Genomic DNA, 26,449 nt, shown 5'->3' with positions numbered 1-26,449 from the left:
AACACTAAATTTATAGTAACTTAATGAGAAAAGAAGAATGGTCTCAATTCAGTCACCTTAAGTTTTCATCTTAATAAGAATAGCAAAGTAAATTTGAAACAGACATAAAGTTTGAGTGGAAATCAGTGAAATAAAAACCAGAAAAACAATAGAAAATAATCAATGAAAGGAAAAGTTGGTTCTTTGAAAAGGTCAATAAAACTGATAAATTTTGGGATAGACTGATCATTTAAAAAAGAGAAAGCACATATTACCAAAATCAGGTATGAAAGAAGAGATATTAATATCCTACAGAAGTTAAAAGTATTTAAAAATTTTATAAGCTACTTTATAACAGGGCAAATCTTACAAAGACATACATTACCATAAATAGGCTGAAAAAGAAACTTGGAATATATTTATGAAAAAGTAAAGAAATTAAATTGATAATCACATTTATTCCCACAAAGAAAAGGCTAGGCCCAAATGACTTTCCTGCCAAGTGTTTTCAGGTATTTAGGGAAGTATTGTTATTTATCCTGTACAAACTCTTCTGGAAATGGGGAAAGAAGGAGCACTTAAAACCTATTTTATGAGTCCAGTATTAATCTAACACTAACACAGACAAAAACAACACAAGAAAAGCAAACTACACATTGTTATCTTTCATGAGCATACGTGCAGCAGTCATTAACAAAATAACAGCAAACCAAATCCAGGTATATATTAATAAAGTATTAGAAACTGAGTCAGTTGGGGTTATCTTGAGAATGCAAGAAGGCTTAGCATTCATAAATCAACTAATACAGTGTGCTGTATTAGTAAAATAATGGACAAAAACCATATTCTTTCAGTAAAAAAAGAAAAAAAATTGAAAAAATCTAAAACCCGTTCATGATAAAGCTTTTGAACATACTAGACATAGAGAAGGCAATTTGCTAATTCTGATCTAGGGCATGAATGGCCTAGAGATTTCCTGTTGGTGGTAAAAGGGGATACTATAGGCGTCATCTTAAGTTCTTTATTTTCTGTCTCAGGAATCATAGCCCTGTCCTTCCTGTTTTCCAACGTGTTGAAACTGTGTTGTTTTATATATTTTGTATGATTTTTTCTCATTTTTTTAGGTAGGAGAATAAATCTGGTCCCTGTTACTCTATCTTCAATGAAAGAAACTTCCACAAATTTACTTCTAATTTTTTATGCATTAGATGCTATTAGAGTTTGGGGGAAAAAATAGTTACAGTGCTTAAGAAAAAACAAAAGTGATTTTTTTTATGTTCAGGAGTGATTTATTACATTTAGACATTAAGATTTCGTTACCAGACTGAGATGCTGTCTACTGCACTAAGGAGGCACCTTAGGATTTTGTTATGAACTAATATTTGTGTATAACATTATACTTTGTGAATAATTGACGTTTTTAGAAAATTGAACCTTTTCATAAAAGTACATGATAGGTCTCTTCAGTCACTCTTTCTAGTCTATAAAATTATATAGTGTTTTATAAATGACCTATATTTCCTCATTATGTTTACTTTTTAGTAGTTTATATTTTGCTTGATTAGTGGAGTTTCTTTTTAACTTGGTTAGTTTGTAGTTATATTTTAGATATTTTATAATTGGCCATGGTACTTAATTTTCATTGATGTAATATTTTAGATTGCTTTTTACAATTTAAGTGTGGTCTCCATATTAGATAGGTTAACATTTTGTGTCTTAAATAATTAGCAAGTATTTTATTAGCAAGTATTTTATCCTATCCCTCCATCCTTTTAAAACATTCAGTTTCTCTTTTAAAATGAAAATGTTATGTTTTTCCTATATGAATGCTTCCTTTTTTGATTGCTGAGAAGTCTTTCTCCCAGGTGAAGAATACAGAAATATATTTTCTTTTAGAACTAACCCAGTTACAGTTTTTTGAAAGAGGTAGCCAGGGATTCCCCAGCAGTATTTCTGAAAAATAAATCACATGTGTATCTTAGTATATTTATTTATATATTTAAATGTGGATATATTTTTAAAGTTCTTTTTATCTTTTGTTGATTACTGCTCCCAAAATATTATTATAATTTATTTTCAGAAAATATTCCATAGTTAGGGCTTCATTCTTTCTTAGGTGTTTTTATGTTAATTCAACATTATACCAAATTCAAGATTTGAGACTAGGCAAGTATCCTAAACTATAAAAGTTTTAGAGAAGAGTTAAAGGCAGATATTTTAAAAGATTTTTCACACAAAATGTGTTGAGATCAGTTATATCAGGGTAAATATGAAGAAAGATACTTTGGTTTGTTTTTAAGAAAATCTTGTATAAGTGATAGGATTGTAATTTCTTGGTTAACATTTAGGGTTTTGGGGGGGGGTTATTTTTTCCTATATTGATATATTTTATCTATAATTTTTGCTAAAGAAATTGTTCTTTTGTTTTTATAGTTTTGGTAAGCAGTTTGGAGGAAAAAGAGGATGTGATTGTCTTGTATTAGAGCCTTCGGAAATGATTGTGGTAAGAACTTTAAAGAATGCTGAATTGTTTTTTTGATATGCTTCAGTTTCAACTTGAAATGTAGTAGGATTTTAAACACTCAAGGAGGTTCCATTACTGTGACTTTTAAAATATTGAGTAACATCAGACCTATACACCAAATTTGATAAGTTTTTATCTACTTTAAATTTTTTCTTATCCTTGAGAGGATTTAAAGAGTGATACAATTCTGTATATCATGTTCCAAATTTGGTGATTTCTTTTACTACTTATACCAGAAATTTTTAATGAAGGCCTTATTAGAGGCACCCTGACTTTTCAAGTGTTTTCTCTTTTCCTATTCAATTTAGTTAATAATCTTTGAACATCCATATTCTGTGTGCTGAACTTGAGAGAAAGAGAGAAAAAGAGACACATAGTTATATCCAAGTACAAAATGGTTTAGATCTTAATATTTTTACTTTAAGAGTGTAATTAAGGAATAATTCTTGTTACTAAGAAATCTAGGTAGTTGATGTAACATTAGAAAACCTCACTTTATTCTGTTTTTTTTTTTTAGCATTAAAAGAACCAAGAACACAACTTTGTTTTACCTTGTTCTGAGATGACCTTACTAGAAAAATTGCTTATATTGAATGGACTCATTGTCCTGCTAGCGTCTCATGTAGATGATCATGTCATCTGATTTGATTTTAAATTACTAAGAAGTGAGGTTACATTCTTAATTATGCATTTTAATGTCAGGGCCCAAAGCTTCACATCTTCACATAGTTTGTTTTCTCTTCTCCAAACTGGATCATCTACATTATCATGCACTCAGTGTCCTAAATTTCATGTAAACAGAAGAATTTTTTGCTCCTAAAAGGCAAAAATTATGTCTTACTCACTTTGTGTCTTCCATTGTATTGCAGAGTGCTGCCTGCATAGTAAGTATTTAGTGAATGTTAATTAAATTGAAGTTTGTTCAAGGCTTGGACTGTGTATTATGTTTTTTTTCTTTAAGTGTTGCTATACATAGCATATCCAAATAAGTCCTCAGAACTCTCTCTTCTAAATAAATGTATTGAGGGGCATTGCAAGAAAACTGCCTCAGGCAGTACTAGTTTTCTCATTTATTTGTCAGTTGATGTATTTTGTATTTTTTGTACTTTATCAGGAAAGAAGAGTGCTTTTTACTGCAGTATTCTCATATACATTGTTTTTTTGTTGTTTAATTTTATGTGCTAAAATACACGACATAAAATTTACTATCTTAACCATTTTTAAGTGTTCAGTGTAAAGTTATTATTTAAGTAGAAATTAATCACTCATAAATTATTAATTTTCCCCTTAAGTTAAAGGGAAAGCTGTTTTTCTGCCCAGACCAGTCTCTAAGGAGACCTGCTTGCTTTTAGTGGGGAACAGTATTTAAAGCCAAGATAAGGCTGCCCGTTGTTTTCATTGCTCTAGGTGCCTTTTTGCTTAGAGGGCCTCTCAGTGAACAGAGCTAGAAAATACATATGTGAGTGTATGTGTACTCACACACTTACATATACACGTCTATATTTATTTTTCTGTCTCTGTGTTTAAAACCCAGAATTTATTCTGGCCTTTCTTCTTCGCTTCTTTCTCTAACAGAAAACGTGATTTCCATTATCATCAGTGTATTTACTTATCCAGAGTAGTTGAAGAATTCCTTGCCTGTAACACTGCAGAAAGTGCTGCTAGCTAGAGGATTAACATGCACAAATACACATATTTTAAGTATATATAACTCGTTTTAAGTATATATAACTTGTTAAGTATATGATAATTCATTATAATTTAACTCTATATCAAAGTGTAAAATGTTTCAGTCACCCACCCTAAAAGTAAGGAAATACTCAGAGAAACATTAGGAACCTGGCAAAAGGACAGAAGAACCAGATTAAAGGGACTCTTGTTGGCTAAATCTGGGACAATTTGAGAATCCACATAAAAATTCATAGTAATTAATGGTACCCTTATATATAAGAATTTATAATATGAATCATATGAATGAATGAATGAGGAAGAAGGAAAAATTCTTCCGGATAATTGAATGCAAACTAATAAATACAGAAGAAATGATCTTAGAAAATCATTAATGAAGGCTAAAACTTGTGGGCCACTGTTTGAGAAAACAGTATTTACATAATCTCAACATATCTCCCCACAAATCATTTATGAAGAGAAAAATTCACAAATTTTTATTGGGGATAATATGGAGTATACCACTATAATGAAAATCATTGCTACCACCATCAATATGGGCACAAACTGATAAACTACTTCTAATAGAATGAGGACAAAATATCACCTTTGTGATAATTTCCTGTGAGAAATGCATACCTGAATCTAGTCATTAGAAAATACCAGACAAAACAAATTGAAAACATTTTACCAATTGACTAGCCTGTACTCTAAATATTCCAGTATCAAAAAACACAGAAAAAGACCAAGAATTGTTCTAGATTAAAGGCAAAAAGAGAGACATAACTAAACACAGTACTTGATCTTGTATTAAATCCTGGAATTGGAAGGGCATTGTGGCTATAAATGATGCTTTGGGCATAGTTGATGTAATTTGAATATGGACTTGTGGATTAGATAATACTGAATTCCCTGGTTTTAAGAACTCTACTGAGGTTATATGAAACAAAGTCTTTGTTATTAGGAAATACATGTTGACACATTTTAGGGTCAATTTATGCTCCGATGTTTCAGAAAAAATTTGCTTATGTGTATATAAAAGCTTTAAAAATCACCAAAAAATCACATCAAGTGTTTATGGTTTTTTTTTTTTTTTTCCTTAAGTGAGGTCTGTGTCCAATGTGGGGCTTGAACTCATGACTTTGAGATGAAGAGTTGCACATCAAGTATTTATTGATTGACTGTTGGCTGGTAATTTTTGAATTCCAAAACCGCATTTCCTTGGTGAGCAGCATAGTAAAAAAAATGCTTTATAAGTTATAGGAGAAAATTATTTGCAATAGCTTTAAGATTTTTATTTTTGAGATTTCTGAAGGATTTTATTGTCAAAATGCCATGTGATTTTTTTTCTTTTTTTTAGCTTTTCAACATTATTACATCTTTTTTTTTTTTTTTTTTTTTTTTTAATAGGCCCCATGTCCAACGTGGGGCTTGAACGCATAACCTTGAGATCAGTGGTCGCATGCTGTACTGACTGAGCCAGCCAAGCACCCTGATACATCTTTTGACATATAAAAATGTGTTGATATTTTGTATAAATCTTTGGTACCTCAGTATTTTTTAGCTGAAATTATTTAGAATTCATGAAAGAACTTAATCTGAGTTCATGAAGTTCTTTCAAATGGTTTTACTATGTATTTATGTGTACAAATTTTAATAACGCCACTAGTGAACAGGGAATGCCTGTTACTGAGCATCTTTCTGATCACCTGATATGTTAGTCATCTTAATCTGACATGTTAAAAGGAAATTTCCTTGTTTTGTGCATATCTTCATATGCCTTATAGGGGATTTGTTTTTCTAAATATTCATATGTCTTGTCCATTTTTCTAGTTGGATTTTTTTTTTGTAACGATTTATTTTAGCACAGTGGGGGAGGGGCAGAACGGAAGGGAAAGAGAGAGAGAGAGAACCCTAAGCAGACTACCTGCTGAGTGCTGAGCCCAACGCAGGGCTCTCTCCCAGTATCCTGAGATCATGACAGGCCAAATCAAAAGTCAGACTCTCCAGGTACAGTGGATTATTTTTTTTTCTTAAGAGCTTTTTGTTAATAAATGAGCCCTTTTGCTTATAGGAGACTGTAAATAAATCATTTTTTCACTTCAGCTAAAATAAATTTTGCATTTGTTTTTTTTTTTTATCTATAGAGTTTTCCTCTTAAAAGTTTCTGGCTAGTGTTCATACTTATTATTAGAAAGACCTGCCCCATGATGATATTACTGAACTTTTAACCTTTATTGCTTTATAGAATTTTTTTTTTTTAAAGATTTATTTGTTTTAGACAGAGTGTGCTTGCGAATAAGCACTGCTGGGAGGAGGAATAGAGGGAGAGGGAGAATGTCAAGCAGACTCCCCACTGAACGCAGAGCCAGATACAGGGCTCGGTCTCAGGACCCTGAGATCATTACCTGAGCTGAAATCACAAGTCGGACACTTAAATGACTGAGCCACCAACAAACCCTGCCTTATAGAATTTGTTAGTTCCTTACTTTAACTTTCAGATCTCAACTCCTCCGGGTAGCTGAGGACAGGGGTAACCACTTAACTACCTGTCTCCCAACATTTCCTCCAAAAGCAGTACAGAGCTACAAGAAGAGTAAAAGAAATCTATACATAAACTATGTTCATGGCATAAATTGAAGTCAGAGAAAACCAAATTTTGAAAATAATTCTAAGGGGAGAAAACCCACCAATTCTCAGTATATTATCTCTCACACTCTTGTCTTTTCCCAACCCTCAGCAAGGCTTTGTAGTGAGCAAAATCCAACCAAGCAGATTTGCAGAATACACACAAGATGGAAGCTACCAAGTGGACCTAGGGTTAACCTGCTCTGCCACTCCACACTAACTTCAAAATTGTGGGTGTGTATGTATGATAGAGCAGAACACAAACTATAGGGAAGTCATTTAAAATGGAATGATTTACAAAAGTCATCTTATAAATGTGTATCTTCAGGGTTAAGACAAAAGGTAAAAAGAAGACAAACTCCCTTTGGTATTTAAGTGTTGAAGAAAAGCACGTTGGGAAGTTTTAGGTTCCTGCAAGACAAGGTGAACACAAAATCAGTCTTATAATGCTCCCTCCACCCCCAGCAAGACAAAAAGAAAAAATACCCTAAATACCTGGCCCTCAGAGTATTTGTTAATTTCCTTTTAAACTAGGAATCTTGTAAAATATCCCAATACCGCAAAAAAGATAAAAGGGGAGGATTAATAAAAGTATATATAGTTGTTACCAAAAAAGAAGAGCTTCGTTGTATACCAACTGAGAAAAATTCATCTCCACCCCAGGAAAAAAAAAAAATTCAGATGAAAACTGACCATACTTAGATACAAACATATTCAATCAAGCATTTGAGGACATTTTTTTTTTTTTTAAGATTTTATTTATTTGACAGAGAGAGACACAGCAAGAGAGGGAACACAAGCAGGGGGACTGGGAGAGGGAGAAGCAGGCTCCCCGCAGAGCAGGGAGCCCGATGTGGGACTCGATCCCAGGACCCTGGGATCATGACCTGAGCCGAAGGCAGACGCTTAACCGACTGAGCCACCCAGGCGCCTGAGGACATTTTTTAAAAATGTAAAATCAGAAATTCAAAAACCAAGAAATGAAAACGGGAAGAAAAGTGGAATAAAGAGTACAAACTCAGTAAAGAAATGGAAGGCATAGGAAAAAAAAATACTGATATATATAAAATAAATAAATTACAGGATGTCCCAGGGAGAATACAGTCAAATGAAAGTTTAATAAGGTGCATTGAACAAATCAAAAGTACAATGAGATAGCACCTTAACACCTATCAAAATGGCTAAAATCAAAAGACAAGAAATAAGGGAGGGTTAGTGAGGATGTGGAGAAAAAGGAATCCTCATACACTGTTGGTGGGAATGTAAATTGCTACAACCATTGTGAAGAACAGCATGGAGGTTCCTCAAAAAATTTAAAAAAAGAAATACCATATGATACAGTAACTCCACAACTGGGTATTTACCCAAAGAAAACAAAAACACTAATATGAAAAGATACATGTCCTCCTATGTTTATTGCAGCACTATTTACAATAACCAAGATTTGGAAGCAACCTAAGTGTTCATCGATAGATAAATGGATAAGGAAGATACAGTATATATTCAGTGGAATATTAATCAGCCATAAAAAAAGGATGAGATCTTGAGGGTATTATGCTAAAGAAATAAGACTGGAAAAGACAAATACCATATTGATTTCACTCATGTGGAATCTGGAAAAAAAGAATGAACAAAAAGCAGAATCAGACCTATAAATAGAACAAAGTGATGGTCAGAGGGGAAGGGAGTGGAGGTTGGGCAAAAATGGGTGAATGGGAGTGGGAGATAAAGGCTTCTGGTTATGGAATGAATAAATTACAGGAATGAAAGGTACAGCATAAGAAATATAGTCAGTGATACTGTAATAATATATGTTAACAGATGGTAGCTGCATTTGAGCATAGCATAATATGTGAACTTGTCAAATGACTATGTTGTATACCTGAAACTAATATAACTTTGTGTGTCAACTACACTTTAATTAAAGGAAATAAGAATTGAAGAAAGGGGAAAAGCAAGTAAATGAAAATGACAAAAAGAATAAAGTAGAAAGTGTCAGAGATACTATGTACTTGAAAGTTACTAAGAGAGCAGATTTTCAAGTTTCTTACCACAGAAATGAAATGGTAAATATGTGATGTGATGGAGGTGTTAGCTAAGGCAGTGGTGATCCTCATTTTGCAATATATAAATGTATCAAAACAACACATTGTATACCTTGAATTTACACAATCTTATATGTGAATTCTATCTCAAAGCTGGAATAAAACAAATGGCAGAGAAAAATAGTGGAAATTGAAGATAGGCAATGAAAGGATAACATTCATAATTAAGAGTCTCAGGAGAGGAAAATCCATGTAAAGCAACTATGTTTAAAGCAATATTTAATGAAAATTGTTTAGAAATTGAAAAAAGATTCAAATCTACACACACTTATTAAAGGGTCTACTGGGTACTGGGGAAATGAGCCCAGGATGATCATTTCTAAGACATTTCCTAATAAAATTATTTGATTTCAAAGATAAAAATCCTTTATGTCTACAGGCAGAAACACGACATAACTTCCAAAGGCAAACGAATTGCACTGATTCAGACATATAAAAATCCACTGGGGGGTGCCTGGGCGACTCAGTTTGGTTAAGTAGCGGACTTGTGAATTCAGCTCAGGTAATGAGCTCATGGGGCGTGAGACTGAGCCCCGCGTAGGGCTCGGTGCTCAGAAGGGAATCTGCTTAAGATTTTCTCCCTCTACCCCTTCCCCCACTCTGACGTGTTCTCTCTTTCTCTCTCTAAAATAAATGGTTCTTTTTTAAAAAAAGAAATATTAAAAACCCACTGCGACAACCAAAACAAGGCTCAAGTAGAGCAGCCTTTAAAAAAGAGAGAGAAAGTGCATGCCTGGGTGGCTCAGTTGGTTAAGTGACTGCCTTCAGCTCGGGTCATGATCCCGGAGTCCCGGGATCAAGTCCCTCATTGGGCTCCCTGCTTAGCAGGGAGTCTGCTTCTCCCTCTGACCCTACCCCCTCTTGTGCTCTCTCTCTCTCTCTCACTCTCTCTCTCAAATAAATAAATAAAATCTTTAAAAAAGAGAGAAAGTATAAACTAAGGATTTTAGGTCAGCCACATTGTCTTTATCAAGGTTATGGAAAAACGGTTCTCAGCATAAAAGAACTTAGGGAATTATGCACCCATGAGCTATTTTTAAGGAATCTGCTAGAGGATATTTTATTCAACTGAGAAATAACCAGAAAAACCTCCAAAAGAAACAATGATGATCTTTAAAATACATAAATGTATTAGTAAGACTAAAAGGTAGAGATGTGAGGGAAAGACTACTATATGTTGTGACAGAATAGCTGTAATAAAAGGAAGAAAAGGAAAAGGGAGAGTGAAATAGGAAAAAGAATAAGCTTATTGATGGTTGTTTGTTGCATAAAGAATAGGTGAGAGTGTTAAAATAACAATAAAAACTCCTCAACTGGGTAATTATAAAGTTTGGGATTTGATAACTCTGTAATCTAATAGTTTACTGTTTCATGGATATTGGCAGAAGACATAAGACTTGTGGGTCAGAAACAGCCTTTTTTTTTTTTTTTTTTCTTGTGGTTTAGGGAGTAGCATATCATTAGCATATTTCTGTAGATTTCCTCTTCCTAGATCTCATGGAGGCAGTACTGGGTGGCCTACGGTGATGCTACACACATAGTAGGTTTGCACTTCAACTAAAAATCCCTGAGTTTGGGGAATATATTTTTTTTTTTTTTTTTTTTTTTTTTGGTAGCCTCAGCTGAGTTTATTGATACACGAGGTTAACTGGAGAGTAAGGGACTTGGCAGGGTTGGGGGACTTCAGGGCCCTGGGACTCTCCGAATCCCAGGGCTGTAAGGGCTTGGGGTCTTCTCAAGTTCTCCCCTTTTAGAGATGACCCGCCGGAGGCTTACAAAGTGTCCGGGGGCAGGTCCGGACTGAAAGTGGGACATCGTCCTGACCAAGGGAGGTCACGGAGCCCCGTTGGCCGAGCTCAGGGCCACAGTGCGCTGCGCCAGGAAGACCTTATTCCGCGCCTCCGTCTCTATCTGGCGTTTGAGCTCAGAGATGAGACGTCCATAGGAGTTAGCCAAGGCCACGGTATATGCCATCAGGATGCTGGAGATTAACAGAAGAGGCACAGCAAAAGCTTGGGTCCCCAGGAAAAATAGAAAGTTCTGTACGGTCTGAGGGAGGCTGGAAATAGACTCAGGGATCTGGGCCCAGATGGACGAATGCCCTTGGAATGGACCACACAGCTTAGAAGGTGGGATCAGGAAGATGCTGTAAAGCAAGGTAACAGCGGAGACGGCCAGACCCAGGAGAAGGACCATGGGGAAAAAGAAATTCGCTGTGGAAGCCCGAAAAGTGCGGGAAGCTGGGGAGCAGGTGGAGAAAAGGGTGAACTTTTATTGCGAACAAGCCTGCTCGTTTTTCAGCAGGAAACTACCTCATCCTTCAGGATTGCTCACTACAAGCACAACTCTGAGAAATGGCCCAGTTAATGAGTGGTTAGGACTGTGCATTCTTGGCAAATGCAACAAATTGTGTAGAAGCACAACAGGCCCCGGGAAGACTGTGTTTCACCACAGATAGTAAAAGAGAGGTAAGAAAACAGGTGAACCGTAACAAGTATTGGCAAGGGTATAGACAAAGCCCTCATATGTAGCTGGTAGAAAAATGAAGAGGTACAGCTTCTCTGGAAAACAATTTGATAGTTCATGAAATAGTTAAAAATGGAATTACCATATGATCCATCAGTTCCATTCCCACATGTATACCCAAAAGAATTGAAAATATGTGTCCACATAAAATCTTGTGTGCTAATGTTCCTAACATTCATCATAGGTGAAAAGTAGAAACAAACCAGATGTCCTTTAACCTGATAAACAGATAAACAAGATGTTTTATGTTCACATGATGGCATATTATGCTGCAACAAAAAGGAATCAAGTATTGATACATGCTGTAATATAGATAGATGAATCTTGAAAACATTGTTCTAAGAAATCAACACAAAAAACCACATATTATATGATTGTATTTACATGAAATATCCAGAATGGGGAGATTCATAGTGACAAAAAGTCGATGCCAGTGGACATAGGGTTTCTTTCTGGAATGATAAAAATGTTCTAGAACTAGATAATGGTTGCACAACTTTGTGAGTATATTAAAAACCAATGAATTGTATACTTAAAAGGAGGATTTTATGGTATGTGAATTATATCTCAGGAAAAAAATGTGTGAGGAAGAAAATACAGAGACAAACCTTTTTAAAAGGTTTAAGTTCAAAAGTAACCAGTAGAACAAAAATACAGGTTTTCCTAAGTAACAAAAACAATTTTTTATTGAAGCAAAGAATATACATTTCATAGAGAAGTGCAGTAAAGTACATTTAATTATAAAATGTTATAAAACTGTAACCTGCAATATTGGTTATACCGATAAATGTGAATGGCTTCATCTACCCATTATAAGGAAAAGATTTTCAGTTTGGTTCACAAAAGAAGACCCAGCTATATACTGCTTATTTTTTTAAAATATTTTTTTAAAGATTTTATTCATTTATATTAGAGTGTGCACACGAGCGGGGGTGGGGTCAGAGGGAGAGAGAATCTCCAGCAGACTCCACGCTGAGCACAGAGCCTGAAGTGGGGCTCGATCTCTCGATCCTGAGATAATGACATGATAATGACAAAATCAAGAGTTGGACCCTTAACCAACTGAACCACCCAGGTGCCCCTTTTTGCTATTTAGAGAGACAGTCCTGTGATTCAAATGTTTCAGGAAGGCTAAAAATAAAGCAGTAGATAATGGCATACTAGACCAATGAAAATGAAAGGGGACAGATATGGTAATCTTAATACCAAAAGTAGAGTTCAAGCCAAAAGCTCATGAACTGTGACAAAGAAGGATGATTTTTTTTTTAGTGCTAAAACCTACAATTTATGGTGGAGATAGAACACGTGAGTATCTTCGCAGCATATTACACAGAAACCTTCTGTATGAAACAGACACTCCAGAGGATTCAATGAGACCTAAAAATACACTACTAGAGAATTTAATCCTCTCTTCTTAGTGTAGAACAGATGAAGTAGAAGAAACAATGGTATAGAAGACCTGGACAACATAAACAGTAAGGTGAATCTTAGGGAGATAAGTCGAATTCTACGACATGTTGATAAACTGTATCAGGTGCCTGTGCCACATCAACTTATTTACCAAAAAATTCAGTAATTTTCGTAAATTAGATATAGTAACACTTTCTGATTACATGCAATGAAATTCTAAATTATAATAACAAAATTAATTGGCTCTTTGACGTGAAAAATTTTAAGCCTACCAAACAACTTTTTGTCAAAAGATAAATACATACTGAAATAACAGAATTTTGAAAAATAAAAGCAGTGAAAATACACTATATAGCAGAATTGATGGAATACATCAAAAAGTGTTCAGAAACCGGAGGGGAAACAGGCAAAAGGAATAAATTCACAGGAGATGCAGATACCAGAGTTAACTTATGCATATTTTAAAACAGCTGATTAGTATTTCAGGGATTTAGTGGAGAATTTTAGAAGATTGAAAACTATAAAATGAAATAATGATTTCCAAATTCTACAGCTAGAAACATCTACAAATGAAAAAGCTCAGGGGAACCTGGGTGGCTCAGGTCATGATCCAGGGATCTGGGATCAAGGCCTGTGTTGGGCTCCCTGCTCAGCAGGGAGCCTGCTTCTCCCTCTCCCTCTGCTGCTCCCCCTGCTTGTGCCTATTCTCTCTCTCCCTCCCAAATAAATAAAATCTTAAAAAAAAAAATGAAAGCTCAGTAGTAGGTGAGTTTTATAGAAGGTAAAACTTGACTGAAGAGCAAGTTAGGGAACTGAATGATAAGTCAGAAGAATACAAACAGATGAGGAAAATTTTAATACGTAATGGAGTGTAGGACACAGATAATAGAAAAGATCTTAGGTAAGTGTAATTAGAATCCTAGAAGGAGAAGAAAGAAGTATTAGAAGAGATAATGGTTGAGAATTTTCCAAAACTATCAAAAGAAATCAACTCACAAATTTGAGAACTCTGTAATCTCAAAGCAGGATGAATACAAAGAAACTTACACATAAGCACATTATAGTAAAACTACTGAAAATGAAAAACGAAGCTATAAAACCAGTCAGAGGGAAAAACATGCATTACTTTTAAACCATCACAACTTCTAAAACACCCACTGGCAGCAAAAATTGAAGCTTCATTTATTAAGTAAACAATTTCCACACAAATGTGAAGAAAATTTTCAGCAATAGCCACGCACTCGGTTTACCAAGTGGGAGTTTTTCAGACAAAAGGGGATCACAGATGGAAGTATAGATATGTGGAAAGAAAGAAAGACAATGTAAAGCATTTAGATATATGTATATTGACTGTAGAGACCAGTAATAAAAGGGTCTTTTGTACTTTAAAATACATGCAGAATATAAACACATGACAGATAAGAAAAGGAGGGATGGAGTGAAAAATTCCTAAGATCTTTGCATATTCTAGAAAGTGGTAAATATACTAATAGTGGATTTTAGTAAGCATATATATCATCTAAGAGTACAGCTTGTAATTAATAAAAGGGGAAATAGAATAATAAATGAAAATGAAGGCACAGAAGAGAAAACATACTAGGAGGAAAGAACATAAGATAGATATCCTTTCAAGTATATCAGAAATTACAATAAATATAAATATTCCAGTAAAGAAGCAAATATCAGATTAAATTTTTTTTAAACACAATTACTTGCCGCTGAAAAAACAGCAGTGTAAATACAAGATTTGAGAAGAAACTCCGTTTCTCGGTCGTTTGGCTAGGATCAAGTGAAGAAGAATTGAAAGTACAGAAGAAGTTGTGTCTTCTGAGCAATAACCAAAAGAGAGCTGGTGTGTCTCCAATCTTCAAAGTGTAATTTAAGACAAGAAGCATTATTTAATGTAAAAATAGTATTTCATCATGATAAACATGTATCAAGTTTAAATGGTCCTGGATTTTTATGTGCCTTAGTATATAACTAAAAGAAATAGTCGTTAGTAAAATGGGAACTTGACAAATCCACAGTGACAGCAAGAGAGATTTAAACATCCCTCTAAAAAAAGTAAGCATAAGGAATCAGTAAGGATTTTGAAGATTTGAACCTCTGCCCAGTAGTTAGAGAACTCCACCATCAACAACAGAATACATGTGCTTTTCAAGCACATGTGGAATGTACTCTGCACACCTGGGTGGCTCATTTGGTTGAGCTCCGGACTCCTGGTTTTGGCTCAGATCATGAGATGTCAGGGTCCTGGAATCAAGCACCACGCCCTGGGCTCTGTGCTCAGCGGGGATTCTGCTTGAGATCCTTTACCTCTGCTCCTCCCCCTACTTGAGCATGTGAGTGCTCTAAAATCAATAAATTTAAAAATAATAAAATAAAAATAAATGTTATACTCTGGAACGTAAAACAAATCTCAAGGAAGAATTTAATTTTTGGTTTGTGTTTTGGCCATTATGGAGTTAACTTAGAAACCAATTACAAAAACAACTAAAACAAATTATAACTTGAAATTCAGCAGTATACTTTAAATCACTTGTCAAAGAATCACTATGAAAGTGAGAAAATATTTTGAGCTGAATGAAGAGGATATATCAAAATGTATGAAATTTGTCTTGAGCCTTAGGTGAACAATTTAAGCCTTTACGTTTTAGGAGAAAGGCTGACATTCAGTGAAGATTAGTATCCACATCAGGAAATTAGCAGCAAACTATACCTACAGAAATTAGAAGCCAAGAAACAATAAAGATAAAAAGTCAGTGGCCTGTAAAGCATAAAGAGGATGAAGAAAGGTAAAAGTTGATACTCAGAACAGAGTAATAAATTTGATACTACTTTGTCAAAAATAGTCAAGAACAAAACATGTTGCATAGCTTAATATCAGGATGAGAAAAGGATAGACTACGATGGACCTAATGAAAATTCTAAAAATAGTAAAGGATATTATTAAAAACTTAAATAAGTTTTGCATTTTAGATCATCAAATTCCTTAAAAAACAATTTACTAAAATAAGCATGTGCATGCGTGCACACATAAGAGGGGAAATAGAATAATAAATGAAAATGAAGGCACAGAAGAGAAAACATACTAGGAGGAAAGAACATAAGATAGATATCCTTTCAAGCATATCAGAAATTACAATAAATATAAATATTCCAGTAAAGAAGCAAATATCAGATTAAATTTTTTTTAAACACAATTACTTGCCGCTGAAAAAACAACAGTGTAAATACAAGATTTGAGAAGAAACTTCGTTTCTCGGTCGTTTAATCTTCATAATCCATTTTCTAGAAAGAAAGTGCATCTGTAATTAACAGACCTTTTCATTTAGAAATTTCCACCCACATGGTTTCATTGGTGATTTTTTTCCCCCAACATTTAAATAAGAATACAAGAAGTCTTAACAGGAAAGAGAAAGATTGAATTCCTTTTTTATGCATCCAGTTTAATTTTATTTTTATTGACATGTAAGTAACATGTTTGAGAGCCCAGTTTGTGATAGCAAAACCTGGCAAGTACATTACAGAAAGGCAATAATATTTCAGGTTAGTTTTTTTTTTTTTTTTTTTTTTTATTCATTTGAGAGAGAGCCAGCAAGAGCCTGAGTGGGGCAGAGGGGGTTGTTAGGGAGAGGAAGACACAGTCTCTCCACTGAGCAGGGAGCCCAACTTGGGGCTCCATCCCAGGACTCTGGGATCATGACCTGAGCTGAAAGCAGGCGCTTAATGACTGAGCCACCCAAGTGCCCCAGGATTTTTTTAATTAAAAATCTTAAAATACTAGGGAATCAAATCCCAGTGATACATCGAGAGGATAAAGTATGACTGTTAAATTTATTCCCAGAGTTGCAGGGTTGACTTAATTCAGGCAGTACCTTCCTTTATTGTAGTTTGCTTTATTGTGCTTTATGGATAGTTTTTTACATACTATAAGTTTGTGGCAACCCTTGGTGAGGTCGTCTGTTGGTGCCATTTTTTTTAACAGCATTTGCTCACCTGTGTGTTTTTTTGGTCACTGCTTGGTAATTTTAGCAATATTTTAGATTTTCATTATTATATTTGTTACGGTGATTTCTGATCAGTGATTACAACTCAATAAAAGCTCAGATGATGGTTAGCATTATTTAGCAATAAAGTATTTTTTAATTCAGGCATGTATGTACTTTGTTTTTTTAGACATACTGCTATTGTACACTTGATAGGCAACAGTGTTTTGTAAACATAGGTTATGCATTGGGAAACCGAAAATTTTATTTGATTCACTTCATTGCAACATTTACCTTATTAGAATGGCCTGGAACCAAACCTGTAGTATCTCTGAGGTGTGCCTATATTTGAAAATCACTATGATTCACTATAGTAATATAATTATAGTCATATGATCATCCGTATAGACACAGAAAAAGCATTTGATAGTACTCAAAACCCATTCATGATTGTTGAAGCTTTTAGCAAACTAGGAAAAGAAGGAAACTTTTTTCATGTATTTACCATTTGTTTACTTTTAATTTCTTCTATCTGAGACCTTTTTATGGGAGCATTTGTGTTACATCTGAGGTACACTGTTTAAAATTTTCTTTAATATTTGTTGATAAACAGCTCAGCTGGGTGTATTTTTTTTTTTCTTTTTTTTTTGACTGAAACTTTATTTTTTATCATTTTTGAGGTTTTTTTTGCCATGAATGCAATTTGGGAAGGAGAATCCTTTTTTTTTTTTTTTTCTTCTTAGCACAGTCAATATAGTCATTGTTTCTGGCACTTAGTATTTTTTGAGAGGTCCGTTATTAATCTAATTGCCCTTCCTTTATAGCTGATCTACATTTTCCTTGTGGCTGCATTAAAAGTCTTCTTTTTATCTTTACTATGTGAATTTATAGTTGTACTTTTCGGATTTGTTGGACTCTTCGAGTTTTTGTTTTAATCAAAAAGTTTCATTTTCTCTTTGGATATTACCTTGTTCTTCTGTCATCTCGTTCTTGAACTTTAAGTATATGTTAAATCTTTTCAGCCTATCTGTATCTTTTATGCTTGCTTATTTTTTGTCCCATCTTGACTTTGTGGCTGCATACTGTATAATTTTTTTGGCTTTATCTTCCCACTTTATTCTCTTTTTAGTTATATCTCCATATGGTGTTTAATTCCCTTTTTTTTGTTGTTGTTCCCTTTTTTTTTTCTTTTTCCTCTGTTTCAGTTTGGGTAATTTCTTTTGACCTATGTTTAAGTTCATTGATTTTTTTTTTTTTTAGGATTTTATTTATTTATTTGAGAGAGAGAATGAGACAGAGAGAGAGAGCATGAGAGGGAGGAGGGTCAGAGGGAGAAGCAGACTCCCTGCCGAGCAGGGAGCCCGCCCGATGCGGGACTCGATCCAGGGACTCCAGGATCATGACCTGAGCCGAAGGCAGTCGCTTAACCAACTGAGCCACCCAGGCGCCCAGGGTTCATTGATTCTTAATTCACTTGCATCAAATCTACTGATGAGTTTATCAAAGGCATTTTTCATCTTTGGTACTATGATTTTTATTTCTAAGATTCTCATTTTACGCTCTCGTATTTTCCTTATGTCTGCTGAAATTTTTCAAGGGTTTATATGGTCCACCTTTTCCACCTTTCTGGTGCCTTTACTGTATTGGTCGTGGTTGTCTTAAATTCTCTGATAGTGGCAGCATGTGGATCATGTCTGGTTTTGGTGGATTGCTCTGTTGTTTGCTTTGTCTTTTGGCAGTGAATTGGTTTTTTTGTTTTTGCTGGGTTTTTTTGTTTTTTGTTTTATCCTTTCTATTTTTATGTGAGTCATTATTTTGGATCTAATGATACGTACTGTGTATAGGGCAGTAGAGAATGAGGATAGTCTTTAGGCCTGGACCTGAATACACCTCTTCTTCTGCTAGAGTTGAGCTAGGTTTGCATTGTTTTGTTATTATGGTTACCTTATTGCACCAGTGCTTTCAAATTTCTCTAGTTTTCCTTTGTCCTTAGGATTGGGATTGGTTTGTTGGGAGGTCTTTCTGAGTGGTGTTCTTGTTTCATCCCCATTTTAGGTCTTCTTTGTGCTCTTGTGTTTCATACAGGATGTCTCTACACGTTCTTGTCCCTCTTCCAAATGTAGACTGTATTTACTTATTACACATTGCTCACTAGCCTGGTATTGGGGAGTAAGGGCACTTGGGTTTGTTGTGGGTTTTTGGGCCTGGTCAGCCCTTACCTACTTAGTGCTATTTATAATCTCTGGCTTATTTTCAAGTTTCTTTTTGTTGGAAAGTTTTATTATAACTTTATATTTTCTAATACTTAAAATACATTGGAATATTTGCAAATATGAGTCTGTTGTCCTTTTCCTGGGCCATTATTGCTCATTATGTCTGTCATTTGTTCATGGTTATCCTACCATGTTTCATGGTTTTTGTTGTAGTTGCGGGTCTTTTTCCTTGTGTTTTTTGGGGGGGAGAAGGTATGTTTATCTGTGAAGTCATATATCTTGAACAATAGGTGTGGGAATTCTTTGAGGTTTGGGTTAAAGTTAAAGTATTGCAAAGAGGTTTCAGATTTGTTTTTGCCCGTTGCATATGTACATTTATCAGTCCTGAACATCTTTAAATTTATTTCATGCTTAAGGTATTATGAATTCAAACTAATGACCTGCATGAGGGATAGCTTGTATTTTAAATTCTTAGGGAAAATGTTTTTTGTCTGTTTGGTTCGTTGCTTTTTACCCCCTCTTCTCTCAGTGCCAAGCAAGTTTTCTTCCTGTCTCCTTCTGCAGGATAGGCTTATACCTCTGTACCCTCACAATAAGGATTCAGCTAGTTGAGTTGAGCTTACGAGTAAGTCTCCTATTGGATTCCCCGTCTTTGATGGATTCTCTATTGTCTTTCTCACTCCCTACAACCATCAAGGTGGAGGGGCTAGTCTCTAGAGTTAGGAAATCTGTCTTCTGGTAGGTTAGGAGCTTCGTTGGTAACCTTTCTCCTGGTATTTTTGCTTTCACTTCAGTCTTGGCCTTTGGATTTCTTTTGTAACATGAGGTATGCATTTGCAGTTTTGTTTTTAATCTCACATTTCAGTTTACTTGGCAGGTTTGTTAAGGGTACTTAATCCTTCATACATTGTTTAGTCTTTGTTTTCATTTGGTACTTTCCTTAAAATTTTGAGACTCTTAGAAACTCCTTTCCTTGACTTAATTTACTATTTACATTTTGGAAAGCCTTTATTGTTTATCTCTGCTTTTGCTCAATAAATAGTAGATACTAGAAGATTTAAGGATTATGTGATACTGAAATTTCACCTAACGTGGATAATATAATTCATCCATTGGGATAGGGCAGTATGAAGGAGATGAATTTTAGTAGTCACACTTGGGTTTTGAGTCCTTACCCACTTGCATGAATTACTTAAGTTTTACGAAACTCTGTATGATCTACCAAAACAGTAGCTATGTGACAGGAGTGTTGTGAGCCTTAAGTGGTATAATTTTACTTTCTGGTACATGCTCTGGTATAGTGATGGAGTGACTACTTTGGTACTCTCAACATTTTTTAGAAAGCAAATTAAATCTCAAGGAGGTAGCATATATTGCTACCCGTTCAATACTTGTTGAGGTAGAAATCATTCCCATGTCTCTTCTGGATTTTACCTTTCAGAAGAGTAATAGTAACTTAGTCTGCCTACCCTTACATTTCTTGAGTACCTTACATGTATTTCGAAGGACCTATCATATATGGGGAGAAAGAATCTAATGTATTGCCCATTTTGGCAAACTCTCTGAATGTTCAGTGAACAAAGATTAATATATATATAACACAGTTCCTACCTTAGGGAGCTTGTTAGCTTGTTAATGATATGGGCTTATGTAGTAATTACGGTTGATGTGAAGGGGTAGTAGCTTCCTGGGGCGGAGGAGGGAGGGGTCATGAAGTATGGGAAGGATGCCACGATGTTGGCAGAGGAGGAGTGGGCTTTGTGGCGGTAGCACAGCAGCATATACAAAGGCCTGAAGGCAGTGGAGAGCATGTCCTATCTATGAGAAGTCTAGATTGTGTACACAAAATAAAGTAGTTGTGGTCTGAGGACAGGAATGCCTTTTGTAATTATAGAAGAGATGGTAATTGAGATGTGTCTTAAATGAACGGTGGTTCAGCAAGTGAAGATAGAATGGGTAGGATAACACAAAGTAAAGTTACCTAGTAAAATATAAGTTACTATATTATAGGGACCCATGAATAGTCATATTGACTTGGCCACTACTTTTGAAATCGTGTACCACTCATACCTGAAACAGACAGACATCAACTGTTTCTGAGAAATCATCAGGAAATTTTGTGCATCTCATCAGAGCTTTTATGTGACAAAGTTTTTTTTGTGGGGAGGAGGGTAAGGGAGCAGTTTTTCCAGGCTTACTTTTATAAGATACAGTAATAAATTTGGAGGATGGGTCATAAGTGGCTTTGAACATCACAAATAATAGTTTAAAATTCATTCAGTAACTGTTAGAGGTCCACTGTAGCATTTTGTACAGGAAACGTGATAAAGTGATGATTTACTGAGGTGACTTATTTGACGACATAGGATGGAGTTGGAGAGGAACGTGCCTGAAGCAGCATCACCTCTTTCTTTGTATAGTTCAGGACTGAAGTGATTAAGACTTGAGTAAGGAATGATGGTAATGGAAATGAAAGAAAGGGCAATATGAGAGTACTTTATAAAAAAAGGATCGACAAGTTCTGAGAAATGATTGAAAATAAGATTTAGAAAACAAGCAGGAGAATTAGGGATATTCATGAAATTTCATACTTGGGTAACTGGAAATTTTTGATATTAGCCAAGGATAGGACATTTGAAGGAAAACTTGTGGGGGAAAAATACTGTTTATGTGATGTGATGGTAATTATATGTTATACTGTAGAACATCAATATGTCTTTTTAAAAATAATTTTTAAAAGTATGGCTTCATCTGTGATTGGACAGGCAATGTAGTCTTGTATCAGTACCATAAATGTTGGACACAGACCTACATTCCAACTCAACTTTAATATCACAATGTGAGACTGGAAAGTCATCTCTTGGGATTTTGCTTTGCTCATCTATAAGCTACACATAATATTGCTTACAGGCCTACTGTGTGAACTAAATAATACAGTGTTTATGCATGCTGGCCCATTTTAGCCCTCAGTAAATGTTAGTTTTCACTTCTTTATTAAAAGATGCCAGCTTTGGGGCACCTGGCTGGCTCAGTCAGTGGAGCATGCAACCCTTGATTTCAGGGTTGTGAGTTCGAACCCCACATTGGATGTAGAAATTATTCAAAAACAGAATCTTAAAAAAAAAAAAAGGGATGCCAGCCTTACCCTGTTGTCATACTTTAAGATGGACACCAAAGAATAATGCATAAAGCATTTTTGTTTCGCTGTTGAGCATTTCACTGAAATCATAGCCATGATATTGGCTAAATAAAATACATGTAGAATCATGCAGCTTATAATTAGACTAACCCAGACGTGGTAATTAATTATTGAATGTGTAGGTGTAGTTAACAGCCTTTGCTTCTGGTAAGTGACTTTTTTAGAGCATATATGTTTATGTGAGCAAGACAGACTATTTCCTGGAAGGAAACTGTGGTCTCCAGATCTTTATAATAATGTCACCTTTAATCTTGAACTCATGAGTGTTGTTCTACACAGATTATTTTCTTGAGGCAGTTACTTGCAAGAAGTAAATGAATCCTCCTTTGAGCCTGTTAAGACTCCATAGACTGTCAGTAATATGGAAAAATTGGATATTTAATCAGGAATGTGAACATGTGTTTCAGGTAGAGAATTCCAAAGATAATGAAGACAGTATTCTACAAAGAGAAATTCCTGCCAGACAGTCTCGACGAAGGTTTCGGAAAATTAATTATAAAGGAGAGCGTCAAACTATTACTGATGATGTGGACATTAACAGCTATCTTTCTGTGAGTATATTTAGGAAAAGTTCATGGATCGTCCTTAATTTTTATATATAGTATCTTTAATTTACATGTATTTTTGGTAATATCAACACTTAGGGCTTAACATATAAAATTTTAGAGCAGATAAATATATATAATTTTTTTTTAAATACTTCTCAGTTGAGTTTGGTAGAAATGCTCTTACCAGTGGAAGTGTTGTTTTTTGCTTTGGTTTTTGTTTAAATAATGTAAAAAATTCTTACCATATCTTTTTAGACCTTATTTGTGGATTTTCTTGCCTTTTTATTGTCTGAATGGAATATGGAAAAGAGTTCTGAGAACTCAGGTTAGGAGCTTTTTTCCTGATATGCTGTAAGGCATACAAAAGAAATAAAAATATGTCAGTTTTTCTCCTGTGGTATGGGAGAGATACAAAAATTGTGTGTTAGTGCAGAAATGTGGGCAAGTGTTAGCTATATGTTTTTACATGCAAATATTGAAGAAGAAGAAACAGATGAAATAATTAGCTTTTGTAACACTAGAAGAAACATAAGCTGTTTCTCCAGAAGTCTTCAGTTTTGTAATTGTAGAGAACTTCATTTTAAACTAAAAAGTATTTGAATCGAGAAAGATAGGGATGCGTGGGTGACACAGTCATTTAAGCGTCTGTCTGTGTCTCAGGGTCTTGGGATCAAGCCCCATGTCGGGCTCCCTGCTTGGAGGGGAATCTGCTTCTCCCTCTCACCTACTCGTGCTCTCTCTGTCTCTCTCTGTCTCTCTCAAATAAATAAATAAAATCTTAAAAAAAAAAAAAGGATAATCTAAGAAAGAATAAATCCAGGGATATTTTATCAGTTTCAAAGAAGTCATGATCCCCCCCAAAAATATAAAAACAGTTTAGAGATTGATTGCAGCAAAACTCCCAAGGGTATGTTTAATTCATTTGGTTGTCAAAACAAATTCCTCCTTCCATGTTAGGAATAAGGATTATATAGGGAATTGTGTATAGTGGAATAAATGTTAAATTCAAGGCAGCTCTAAGGATTTAGTCACATTTGCCTTATGTCTTTGGTTCCATACATTCTATTTCTAACAACAAAGAGTAACATGAAATAGTCCCCCAATTTTTTTTTTTTTGCCACATCTAGAGGCACACAAAGTTCATTTCCTGTTCTTATTATGTAAAAATTTCTTTTTATGTAATAAATTTCCACATAATGAATTAATTTCAACTAACATGTTTGCGTTATTGCACAAGTAATATGTGTCTGTTTGGGAAAAATTAAACATTGACTAGTCATACTGCCCAGTTATGTAACCATTGATGACATTTCATATATTCTTGGGTAAAGGTTTTTTTTCCACATAGAGATACAAATGTAAGCTTTTTGGCTTTTTAAAACTTAAATATAATAACTTTTTTACATGTGTGATATGAACATCTTTGAATGCTTAAAAAAATTTTTACATTACTCTTAAGAGTGTCATGGTGCTCCACTATAATAATTGCCATAATCTACATACTTCCCAATATTTGGTCATTTAGATTTTTTTTTTATTTTTTTAAAATAAGGTGCTGGGGCGCCTGGGTGGCTCAGTCGGTTAAGCATCTGCGTTCAGCTCAGGTCATGATCCCAGGGCCCTGGGTTCAAGCCCTGCATCGGGCTCTCTGGTCAGGGGAGAGCCGGCTTCTCCCTCCCCCTCTGCCTGCAGCTCCCCCTGCTTGTGCTCTCTTTCTCTCTGTCAAATAAGTAAAATCTTTTAAAAAAAATAAGGTGCTAATTATCTTTGTGGTTACGTTTGTCCATATGTTGGCTTCTTTAGAAAAATACTGAGAAGTAAAATTATTACCTTTAATTGTGTTATTTGGTTTTCCTTATATGAGCTACAGTGCATAGTTTGTATGTATGTTTTGATCACTTACTCCAGTCTCAGCTCTAGTGTGTTCTGAGACTTTTTTGGTGTCCTGTCTTGAAGCCCAGGCAAATTCTACATTTTCTCTAGGTAGCTGTGGCTTATGCTCCCGAGTCATTTACTTCTAAATCCCATGTGTGCTGAAAGTTGTCCTCTTGGGGATATGTTGGTTTCCTGTGTAGACCAGAAAGAGTAGCAGGCAAACTGCTTGAGATTCTGTGCATTTGATGACTCTAAGTGAAGTGTGGCATTGTTGGATATAAACGTTTGTGTAGCTAGTTTTAAGTACTTACCCTATTAAGTACTGTCAGGAATTTGGCAGAGGGGAGAACTAAGTTGATTCATGGTAGTTATTAACTATGAGACTGGGTTGGAAAAGGATTTTTGGTCATGTTACGTAAATTTGCTATTTCTTGAAATTAATAGTTTGTTTGCTTTTTTCCCCCTAAAACAGATGTATTTCAGGCAACTTGGGAAAGGTTTTAAGAGGTTTTCATTTACTATTCATTAATGTCACCTGTATGTAAAACCTATATGTCTGTCTAAATACCTACATAGTGATAGTTGGTCTAGATAAAGGATGCTTTGCAGCAAAAATCTTAATTAGTATTTGTGAAAACATCCAGTAGAAAATTGGCTTTATGGCTACCCTAGGGTCTTTCAGGTCTTTTGTTCTACTGTCAGCAATTCAGAGAGAAAGATCAAAAGGAATCATTTTTTTTCTTGTAGACAGTAGTACAGATTTGACAGTTTCTTTTTTCATTTGCTCACCATCATCAACTTTTCCTTGCTGAAATGCTGAAGGTCAGAAATTCTTAAAGATGTACAGAATTTTTTGTTACTGTTGTCTTTGTCATAAGTATTATTAGTATACAACCTGTACATCACAGTTTTATGTATACTGAAGACTTCTCATGTTTTATTCTCTAATTGAATGCTTAGAACGATGGAAAATATATATTTTTTTTTTAAGATTTTTTTATTTATTTGACAGAGAGGCAGTGAGAGAGGGAACACAATCAGGGGGAGTGGGAGAGGGAGAAGCAGGCTTCCCGCTGAGCAGGGAGCCCGACCTGGGGCTCGATCCCAGGACCCTGGGATCATGACCTGAGCCGAAGGCAGACGCTTAACTGAACCACCCAGGCGCCCCAAAAGATTGTTTATTTTTATGGATTATTTCGTGGTTTTGTCATACATTGCTTTATATAAAGATGATGAGAACCATAATTTTAATGTGAAAGTGAAAGGGTTTTTTTTCTTAATGTTAAAAAGAGCACTTCTATAACAGTAACATTTTTGAAACTCCTTTGGGTATTGCTCTCAGAGTTTTCAACAAATTTAAATGTTTTTGAATATTCTCAGAATATTTTATATATTTGAGGAAGGTGTATTTCATATTGAGAAATAGCAAGAAGGTGATTGGAATAATATTCAGTGAGAGTAAGATGGGTAATTATGCCAACCGAAAATAGTCTAGCATTTACATGAGCCATCTGTCTTGAATTCTTCCTTACTCACTGTATGGTTAGGGCGTTTCATCTAAACGCTTAGTGCTTTGGTTGCTGTACCTCAAAAAATGAGGTTGGTAGTATTGGGTCTGCCTGTCTTAAGGGGTGGTTGCTAAAGAACATGGAACATGTTTGCACACTCATAGTCTAAGTTTCCCCATGTCATCATGTCATCGCCTTAGTGTTCACTGTCATTCTTTTTAGAACTGTTGTAATAGCATTGGGGCGCCTGGGTGTCTCAGTTGATTAAGCATCCAAT

At 35.0% G+C, this 26,449-nt stretch overlaps 1 protein-coding gene across 5 annotated transcripts in view; it reads left to right on the top strand.

Annotated features, from left to right (window-relative positions):
- Positions 1-26,449, top strand: part of RAPGEF6 (Rap guanine nucleotide exchange factor 6) — a 198,932-nt gene that overhangs the window by 53,709 nt on the left and 118,774 nt on the right. For all 5 annotated transcript variants that reach the window (XM_044917076.1, XM_044917078.1, XM_044917077.1 and 2 more), the window contains exons 5-6: positions 2,413-2,482; positions 22,649-22,792. In XM_044917076.1, the coding sequence (XP_044773011.1) occupies positions 2,413-2,482; positions 22,649-22,792 (214 nt within the window). The remainder of the gene's footprint in view (positions 1-2,412; positions 2,483-22,648; positions 22,793-26,449) is intronic.

This window comes from Neomonachus schauinslandi, chromosome 7, assembly GCF_002201575.2.
Source record: "Neomonachus schauinslandi chromosome 7, ASM220157v2, whole genome shotgun sequence".
NCBI classification, from domain to species: domain Eukaryota; kingdom Metazoa; phylum Chordata; class Mammalia; order Carnivora; family Phocidae; genus Neomonachus; species Neomonachus schauinslandi.
Note: the sequence above shows the minus strand (reverse complement) of the source record. Positions and strands in the feature narration are given on the sequence as shown.